At 38.6% G+C, this 10,260-nt stretch overlaps 1 protein-coding gene across 1 annotated transcript; it reads right to left on the reverse strand.

Annotated features, from left to right (window-relative positions):
• Nucleotides 1-4,319: 4,319 nt before the first annotated feature.
• slc25a47a (solute carrier family 25 member 47a) lies at nt 4,320-10,209 on the reverse strand. Its single transcript, XM_041804644.1, has 6 exons — nt 9,928-10,209; nt 9,458-9,501; nt 9,292-9,363; nt 7,881-8,054; nt 7,443-7,707; nt 4,320-7,349 (listed from the first exon to the last, which is right to left on the reverse strand). The coding sequence occupies exons 1-6, from the start codon at nt 9,962-9,964 to the stop codon at nt 7,036-7,038; spliced, it is 906 nt and encodes a 301-aa protein (XP_041660578.1). The 5' UTR covers nt 9,965-10,209; the 3' UTR covers nt 4,320-7,035.
• Between the last annotated feature and the right edge of the window lie 51 nt (nt 10,210-10,260).

The following is a 10,260-nucleotide window of genomic DNA, read 5'->3' on the forward strand; positions in this document are numbered from 1 at the left end:
GTGGTCTCATTGAAATAAATGAGGGGGCTTTGTTTTTCCACATAGTGATGTTTTTATTGGTTTTAACAGGGCTTAATGCAGTGTTCTCCGCAACAGCCATTAAAACACCACTTGAGAGAATATTTTTGGGAAGAAATGTGTTCGTCCAGTTGTTAGTAGTCAGTTTATGACAGGCCACATTGACAGTGTTTCCACAGCTTTTGGTGGCCCAGCACCTAATTAATACATATGGTAATGGGTTTCCTTTTTATTTACATTCTGCTATATATCACGTTAACAGTGCTCATCCACAGCCCAAATAAAGGAGGAGGGGGTAGTAGAGTTGTTGCACAAATAATGTCAGCGGGTTGCTCAGAGCGTTGGTGGTTCTCTCCATCAGCTCAAATATTTCCTGGATTCCAATTGATATTGCTTGTGGGATACTCTGATTCAGTTAATTATTCCACTGAACAATAGCGCTGTTTATTCCTGGTACTTAGAATTTATGGGTAACATAGGAAGTGGCCGATACATCCAAGAAGACATTGCAAGGGATGACTGCAGGGACATTTCTGAGAATTTGGGGCAGATTGGAAAACTTTTTTGACACAAACCCAACTAAAAATCACCTTTATGTCTGCATTTATTCAAGGCGTGCAGTGCGTCAGTATTTTACATAACAGGTTCAAGGGAAAAATGAAAACGCTAAAGTCACTTCTCATAATTAAACTTTCATCACTAGTTACTGATTGTTAATCAGCTTAGCAGGAACATGTTAAGTTTCAGGCTACATGGGAACAAACAGAGCCACAAATTGTTCTTGCATGGTCCCCCTCAAGCCAGATAAAACTGATAACTGAGCTCAGTCTGCAGCTGTGGAAAGTTCAGCTTGACCTTAGTACAAAATGAAAACAATATTTTGGCACACAGGAGGGATTGATTCAAGCTTTTATTGAATTCACCAAGGAACTGGTTTGTTCAGAAGAAGCAACAGTCTCCACTAAAACTTCTACTGAACTAATCTGAAGATAATTCCGTCTAATTTGTAAAAGTATCGTGGACTGTAAGGAGCATGTTTTTGGGAAGATTATAATCAAAGTGGACATGATCTAGTTAGGGGCAAAGCTTCTGCAGACAAAGAAAGGATTAGAGTTTGGTAGGGATTTAATTGCCAAGAGAGTGTTTTATTTATACACTAGATGGTAAAAAACTCAGGACAACACAACACATTTAACCTATGTATGCTGGCTGGAAATGTGTCAGGCCTTACAGACGCAAACTGTACTGTTTTTTGTGGATCTTTATTTAAGTTAGTTAAGTCTAAAGTTGCATTCAAAAGACAGTTTATTAGTAACATCACATTGCAAAGGCGATGGAAGGAACAGATTTCATGTCCTCAGGAAGATCAATCTTTTAAAGCTGAAGTCTGAAATGACTGTGCCTGGTCTGAGAAGGACAAGACCAATCAGTGTCATTAAGGAAAGTGAGGCGATAGCTACAGGCCAGGGAGCTGCTTCTGAAAAGCCTGTAAATGCTGGTGACAATTATCTCAGACGTAGTCATAGCTGCAGCTTTAAATCACAATGGATCACATGAATGCTAATGATGAATGATGACCACTTAACTTTCACAGAATAACTCTAATTACCACTCAACATCTGGAGTTACTCTGATGACCACTCAACAGTCACAGAGTTCTTCTGATGACCACTTAACAGTCACTGAGTTCCTCTAATTACAACTCGACAGTCACAAAGTTATTCTGGTGACCACTAAACAATGGCTGCCGAGGGGCAGTTAGCTCAGATGTCGCTTTAGCATCTTATCAGATTTATTAGATGTTGACAACATTTCTGTATTAAAAGAAAAGCAAAGAACAACGCTTCCCACTTGGTTTGTTGCTCTGATTGGCCAGTTATGAATTTGATGAACAGAACGTTTGTCCAGTCCACGCTTAGATTTTTTTAAAAGGTTCTGTGGTTGCCCAGTTGGCTAAGACATATTGCATGGAAAGGATGTGTTAAACAGTGTATCTGGCATGTCAGGCTATGGTAATCATACAAAAAGCTTCTAAAGTATAGCCAAGTAGGGATGCAAAAATAAAAATTTTTAATTGGAACAAGTACAAGTTTTAACATATGGGTACTCACTGGTACCAGGTAGAAATTTGACAACTAAATAATACCACAGCTGTTCATAAAATTTTTTGAAATCTGATTTTATTTTCTTCAAATGTCATTAATTCCTTGTCTTGACTATTGATTAGTGTACAGTTTTCACTTTCCTCTACTTTTGTCTTTCTCATTTATGTAAAAATTTCACCAAACTGCAAACACGGCTCCAACTTTGATGACATACTCACATAAAAAGAAGCTAACTTCATGCTTTCAAATGATACAGAGTCCTGTATCTGCAGTGTTCCATGAGTAAGTACGAGTACTTAGGCTTGGTAGTGGCATCTGTGCATCCCTGTAAAGAAGGATAAAAATAGGACTATAGTCACTAATTTTTCAAGAGCAACACATCTAACACATTTCTCTTGATGTTACTTAAAAAAAAGAAGTAAAAATAAGCTGATAATTGTGATCTTGCAAATTTGTTGTTCAGTTTAAAAGCTGTAATAGTTACAAAAGGAAGATGAAAACAAGAGTTTTGATTGGGATGACAGAGTGACTGGAATTAAGGCAATCCAACAGTAGGGGGTGTTGGTACAGTTCAGCCCCTGTTCTGGAGCAGCTCAAAAAATAATCTTTGAATCAAAATTAATAACAGTAGGAGCAGGGGTCACTGGACAGAGAGCAAAAACTACAACTCAGAGGATTGATTATTTTTTCAATACATGATAATAAATATTGAAGATCAGTTTTCTCTTCATCTTGGGGAACTCGACTTGAATTTAAAATTTATTGTGAATAAATAAGCAGAATGTTTGCATAAAACTGCATCAGTCATAGAGGTTTTCACACATTCATTCAAATGAAAAAGTCAGCAGAATAAACACATTTTTTTCCCTTCACAGGCACATTATTCATTTTAATACTATCATGTATGTGTGAATATAAATGTATCCCATTATCTTCACCTCTACTTTATAATGGATGAAATACAGTACTTTTGGAGTAAAAAAATGGTAAATAAATTTAGTAAATATAGTACTTTCATATGTAAATATTAATTCCATGTCACTAAGGCTTCAGGTGGTGCTAAGACACCACCACTTCATTCTTGCTTATGCATAAATCTCTTTAAGTTTGCTTTTAATGCTTCAGTATCAGGGATAGTCAAGGCTGGAGGCATGATGTTTGGAGATGCTCATTGGCTCTTTTGTCAAGGCCAGCCGTATGGGCCGCTATCTCAAGAACGTTTAGAGGGATTTTCCTTAAACTTTGATAAAATGTCCACTCTAAAGATATAATGACTTTATTTGTCAGATGTTAAAGTCATTCAGCCTCATAATCATGCCCCTTACCCTTCTATGTGTGAGCTTTTTAGATGTTGTCCTGTCGTTAGACAGCACCAAACTGAATGCCTGAGGTGGCAGGCAGGCCTTTTATAACTGGGAGTTTTGTATTGATTTTTCAGGGGGCACTGCTTTTAACTTTTTTATTTGTATGAATTTTTATAGGGGGGTCATCTTTAACTTACTACATTCAAATTGTCTCTTTTTAAGATTTAACGTAAATGAATTTACTCATTATTAAAGGGGGCATGATGTGTTAACCCTTTTGTCTGCTGGGGTTATTTTTAAATTAGCTTAGGGTTAGATGTTCTTATAAGCTTAGGGTTAAGTATAACAGTAATGGGGAAGATAGGGTTAGGATTTGGGGTTACGGTCATACTACTGAACTGGATGTTGGTAAGGGTACTGATCCTTTTGAGGCTCAGTAACTTTTAACTGTAAATACAAGAAGGATGGAACCTTGACTTCAAGTCAAATTACCCAGTGTTCATAACCATACATGAGGGTTACCATCACCTGTAGTCAAGCTCATTGGGCCCCACGCTCTTCCCTTAATTGTGAGTGCAACATCTCAAAAAGGCTTTGGGCGACTTTTTCTAATCGTCCTCTTTGACCCAAGGATAAACTGATTCAATTTTGGAGGTCAAAGGTCAAGGTCACTGAGTTTAAAAGACACTTCTATGAATGACACAACCAGGAAATCCACCCAGCAGTTCTTGACCCAACACAATATGCTTATTGTAGTATACCTCACGGAGGCGTACGCCAGTAGTCAAAGTTTTGTTATTCAAGTGTTCAGTAACGATACAAGTATATTCGTTAATTGCATTCATGAAGTGACTGAATGATTTAAACAGCATTAAGAAATGGTGTTGTACGACTTTATTATGGAAGGCACATAGAATTTTCATGATATGCATATAAATAATAAATTACAGGAGATGTAATTCACATATATTCTCCCTTGTCAAAGAACCCTGAAGTCTGTCCTCCACCCTGACAGCTATCTTGTTCCCTTATGGCGCTCATCACGGCTGATGCACTTTAGTTCTTGGGAACAAACAGTTCTATAAATGCTTAGTAGCAAGAGGGAATAAAGCAAAGGAGCTTATAGATATACTCCATCTTTAACAGCCTATTTTGAATTCCTGCATTGTCCATGAAAGGAGTCTGTAACAGTGATATACATGCATTATTTCAGAACCCTGATCTTCCTGAGGCTGCCTTCCCCTCTACATTGTTTATAGAATAATCCCTTACAAATCCAGTTCATCAAGTTTTAAAATATACATTTATTACGGTTTATTCAAACTCTCTCCTTGCTACTGGCTTGAAAATAATAACCCTATATCTGGACATGGACAGGCAACATACATATATAAATTGTGCGTTCTGCAGCTTGCTCATAAATCTAACTCCAAGGTCTTCAGTGTTGTTAGCTATTGCTAAAGTTAAGTAATCTCAAATCTATTGAGATCCACAGTGCACTGCTCTTCAGATATCACACCATACCATTCATTCATGCTGTTTCCATGTTGTAAACAAACTGTACTGTAGAGGAACAAAGGAAAAGGTGGCATGTTGGGCAAGGAGGCCATCTAGTGGTCAGAGTGGCCAGGTCCAATCCATGGAACCAACATTACTGAGAATTACTCCTGAGACAAACACCAAGCTGGCTACACACGAGATGATTTGAAATCTTTACCAAATTTAAACATCTGGGAGACCACAGATGTAAGGACAGATTATAATGATTTTTGGCATTATAGCTGTCCAAGCATGAGAAGATTTGGCCGGACCATGAGACCACACACCAGCCATTTGTAGTAGTGATTGCACAGATGCAAGATCTCACTGAAGCTTGCATGATCAAATGTGACTTCAGAAGGAAAATAATACAGTGATCAATAAATTACATCATGAGAGTCAGCATAAAGGATTAAAGTAAATACCCAGGAAATGTCAGAGGAGGAAAAATAAACAATTTACACTGAAGCCAAAGACCTACTGTGGGTCCCTCTGCACCCTGGCTTAAAAAGGCAATTATTGGAGTCCGATATTGATACTATGGCTCTCAATATCAGCATATACTGACTGTAAATGTTTGCCATTTTTTCTGATAAGATTTTAAGTTTTAGGCTTGACCAACAGACATACGCCTGTTAAGGTATTTTTCTTTGGTCATTCTTAATATTTAAAGTTCAAATTATGTTTTAAGTCCTCAAGTTTGTTTTCTCTATTCATCCTTATATAATAAAATCTGTTCAAAAGGGCTTAAGTTTTAGGTCTGATATATTTATTCCAATATCGTTATCGGTATTGGCTAAAATTAATTTAAAAATACCAGCATATAAGATAATGGCAAAAACTCTTTTATTTGAGTTTAATATGTTGATTGAAGCGCAGAGCCAAGTAGGAGAGCACTATAGCTGCAAGCCATCCAGCGGAAGGATGAGCTTACTCAGTGAGATCCAGAACCCAAACATATGTAACTAACACTTCATTACATGTAAATATAACATTGTGTTCCCTCTCTCAAAATTGTATTACATTATTTCAGGGGTAGAATGAATGTTGGTTGATATTTGATATAATCCTTCCATCCATTTTCTGCTGCTTATCCCTTTCGGGGTCACGGAGGCTGGAGCCTATCCTAGCTGTCAATGGCGAGAGGCCGGGTACACCCTGGCTGCCTGTCAATCACAGGTCTGGCACAGAAAAAACAACCAGGCATGCTAACACTAACAACTTCAGCCAATTTAGAGTCTCCAATTAACCCAATTAGTATGTTTTTGGTCTGCGGAAGCCAGAGTACCCAGAGGGAACCCATGCATGCACTGCGAGAACATGCAAACTCTGCAAAGAAAGACCTGAATGGTCCAGTCCGAATCTGTCTAGGTTATCAGTGTATTGCTCTTTGCCAGTTGACAGAAGTGACTTAAAATAAGACATTAACCTGAGTGGCGTTAGCATTGGAGTTTAAACTCTGTGTATTATTTGATGGCTGGGGTATAACATTCCTCCCCCTATGGAACAACCTGCCCAAGACTGTGATGTGATGCTGACTGTATCTATGTCTTACACAGGGAATTATAAAGACGCTTGTGTTGGTGCCATAATCCCCAAAGTTGGCCTTCTATTTAATATTCCACTTGGCTCATGGTACAGCTGTCTTTATGTAATGACTTTTCTAGTCTGCTTGCTTTCTTTGGCTGTTGAAAGTATTGAGTCAAAGCCCAAAATAGTAGATATTTATGAATAGATGCTTTAACTTTATCAGGAGCAGTAAAATAATTAACACTCGAAGGTTCTTTGGACAAATAACTACTTGCTTTAAATCTGGCAATCGTCAGGGGTTGGGTTGGCCCAGAACTGGTCCTAAAATTGTCTAGTGTTTAGCCAGCTTAACCAAACTTAACTGAATATCATAAATGTAACATTCTGCTCAAACTATTCAAATTCTTTCATATAAAAATATGAAAAAAAAAATACTGTTTTCATCAAACTCTTACTTTACAAATACTCTTTTACACCGTGTATGTAAAACCAGCCATCATCATTAAAATGCACATGACAAAGTTTAGAGGTAGTCTAGACTATTCCAGCCCTATACGAGGCTGGTCAACACCTCCAGGTCCATCTTTGAGAAAACCAGTGAGACTCTCATATGTAACAAACACCACCATATTGACGGGGAAAGCACGCAGACAGTTGATGCCTAAACTCCTGAAGAAGACACCAAACCCTTCCACCCTCACCGTCTCTGAGATGCAGTGAAAAAAACCCTTATATCGCCTCATCTCACGTGCTCCATCCATCTGCAGACGAGCTTTGATCACGTCCATCGGCGTGCCTATGGTCCACCCGGCCATTCCTGCTACACCACCTGCCAGCATCACACCACTCCAATCTGGAGGAAGTAAAAAGTTGCAGACATGAAGGGTTGAAACAAATTTTTTTTTAATCCTCTAGGATGGAATCTGACAGAAGACTGGTTGCTCACCTGGCCTTTTCTTGCCGCTGTCAGTCAGCCATTCACAGATGGTTGTGTAAGTCAAAAAGTAAGTGGCGTATGAAGGCCCATCTCTCAGCATGAGAGGAAGTGCTCCTCTATAAAGCCCCCTAATACCCTCCTCTTTGACGATGCTCAGCAGACAGTGAATTGGACCACTGTACTTGGGTTTGGGTGAGTTGGCTCTCCCGCGTTTGGACTCAGTCTGACACTGCAAACGTACTTTCACCATGTCACCTGGAGACATCACTGATATCTGTCAGAGAGATAATGGGTAACTGATTTTACAAAAGTGGACACCAAAACCTGAGCTATCAACATGTGCAAAAAAGATATTTGATATTTTTGTGGGTTAAAAGTAGGGGAGAATAAAAAAAGGCTCATGATTAATGAAAATGTTGCAGGATATTAAAAACTGTATCCTCTTACCTGAGCTATACCACCTGCCAAACCAGACAGGAAGACGTCTAGTTTGGTGTTTGGACAGGCTCCTCGTGCCTGGCTCAGACATTGCAGGCAGTTTCTGTACGTTCCAAACACCACAGAAGAAGTCATAGTGATTGTGGTGAGAGGTAATGACATGCCTTTGAAGAAGCCATGCACCTGATGACACAAACAAAAAAACACAATTAAAAAAAACCCAGCAGACCCAGCAGTACTGTCTCATCAGTCCTGATGAAGGTTCATGGGAATCTCAAGACATTCAGGCATATGATGAGCCATGACAATATGACCCCCAAAGCAATGCAATCCAACATGTCAACCATACGTCAACCGATTCTACCTTTACAAAGCTTCAACATTTTCAGTTATTGTTGACATGATTGGTAATGTGATAAGTCTTATTTGTATTTATTGCGTAAGTCTTAGTGAGTGGTTGCAATGAACTTGAGTGCTTTTTTGAAAGGCATTCCTAATATTTTGCCCACTCTAGGCTGCTGAATTGATTGGTTAGAACTAAGTCTTAGCTAATCAAATAGTGTTGAGGGTGGGACATTAGAATAGAGACAGTGTGAGGAGGAGCTGAGCCTGAGAAGAAGAAACATATGCAGAAAAACCAAAATAGCTGACTTTTTAATTAATTAATTAATATCAGTTATCAGTAGAATAAAACACAGATACTGATGATCGCCAAAATGCCAAATATCGGCGCCAATAATTGGTCAGACTGATCAGCAGTTGACACCTAATAAAAATCCTTTATTCATACATCATTGATACACAAAATTTGGTTTACAGCATTCATTGTTGGTTTTCTTTGTGACACTTAAAACATTACATCAACACTTCTACGTAGAAATGCTGCTTCTATTGAAGATTTTTGGGGTACTTTTTATGCCTTTGTTGACTGAGGAAGATAGTGGGTAGAACCAGAAACAAGGACCAAAGAGTGGGAGAAAGACATGTGGGAAAGGAGCTGCAGACTGAACTTGAACCCAAGCCATCCCTGTACATGGGTGTGACCTAACGACTATGTCACATGTGCCCAAAAAAATGCTGCTTTTTGAGAAAAAAATCATTTCGATTCCTTTTGAAAAAGCATAAATGTTTTTTTTCTAGGACAGTGGATTGATGGTGGCAAACTTACTCTGGGGCACTGACATCAATACTTTTTGACACCACTACCCAAAGTGTTCTGACAAACAATGGCATCTTTAAATTACAAAAACAACCTAGAATTAGTGTGCTTCGTGTACCACATACATCAAGAAGACAGTAGCTGTAAACTGTTAATACAATGTTAATTAAACAACATCAAATTTTCTTAATATGCAGAGTTCACTTAAAGAACAGTCATACTGAGAAACCTTGTATTAAATTGCTCTTCATTTCTACTTACCCCTTCTTGTGAAAATGTTGCAGCTGCACACTGCCATATTCCAGTGAACTGCTTCTGGGTTTGGATCCGGACCTACAAAGAGATGTGTTGAAATGTATAGTTGTGATCCATGTGTCAGTGCAGTCATCTTACTTGTTTCAGCTACATGGCATGCTACATCACCTACCTTCACAGTGTCAAGAGGGTAGCCCACAGCAACCCCACATGCTCCTGTGGATTTCCAGATAAGAAAGTGAATCAAGGGCATGACAGAAATGCAGTTATGATCATGGTCAACGATGAAATTCTTCATAATTTTACTACACCAGAATCTCAAGTTACTATTATCAGTGCATTCTCACCCATTACTAAAATTTTAAGTTGAGATATTGAAGCTATTATATCTGCACTTATGAATCTTGGAAGGAATGGTAAAGTAGCTTTCCTAAGTACCTCTTTTACTAGTTAATTCATACTAAGATTAACTGTACATTTTAAAGATTGTTGAAAAAGATTCACAAGATACACATATGTTAATATAAGCGTTATCTACTTTTCTAGCATGCTCCGTTGTTGTTATACATGCACACATGATAGCTAGATGTAAAGCAACCTCATGCTAACTCAAAGCTTACTGAGATTAGCTTTAGCTCTTACCTGCAAATGATCCGGACACAAAATCAGCTAAATGCATCCTGTCAGATCGAAAGTGACCGGCATATATTGGTCATATGTGAGCCCATTCCTCCTCATACATGGACAGTACAGCCGTGTAACCTTGAATGGAACTGTTACGTGACGTGTAGAAGAGGCGTGTCACGCTGCCAACCAAACAGCGTCGACTGACAACACTTGTGCCGAGTTTTCCCGAAGATAGCCGAGTGTTTCTCCTCATATTAACTGGGTTAGCCGTGGGAGAGCGAGGCACTTCTAAATTGTATTTCACTTTAGAAAGGGACTTGAATAGGTGTGGTAAGTTTAACTTTTGGT

Source organism: Cheilinus undulatus, linkage group 14 (assembly GCF_018320785.1).
Source record: "Cheilinus undulatus linkage group 14, ASM1832078v1, whole genome shotgun sequence".
Lineage (NCBI taxonomy): Eukaryota > Metazoa > Chordata > Actinopteri > Labriformes > Labridae > Cheilinus > Cheilinus undulatus.

Coding starts and splice junctions, on each gene's coding strand:
- slc25a47a (XM_041804644.1), bottom strand. CDS start 9,964: ATGCATTTAGCTGATTTTGTGTCCGGATCATTTGCAG. Junction 9,364..9,457: donor ACCCTCTTGACACTGTGAAG/GTAGGTGATGTA, acceptor ATCTCTTTGTAG/GTCCGGATCCAAACCCAGAA. Junction 7,350..7,442: donor CAGCGGCAAGAAAAGGCCAG/GTGAGCAACCAG, acceptor TACTTCCTCCAG/ATTGGAGTGGTGTGATGCTG.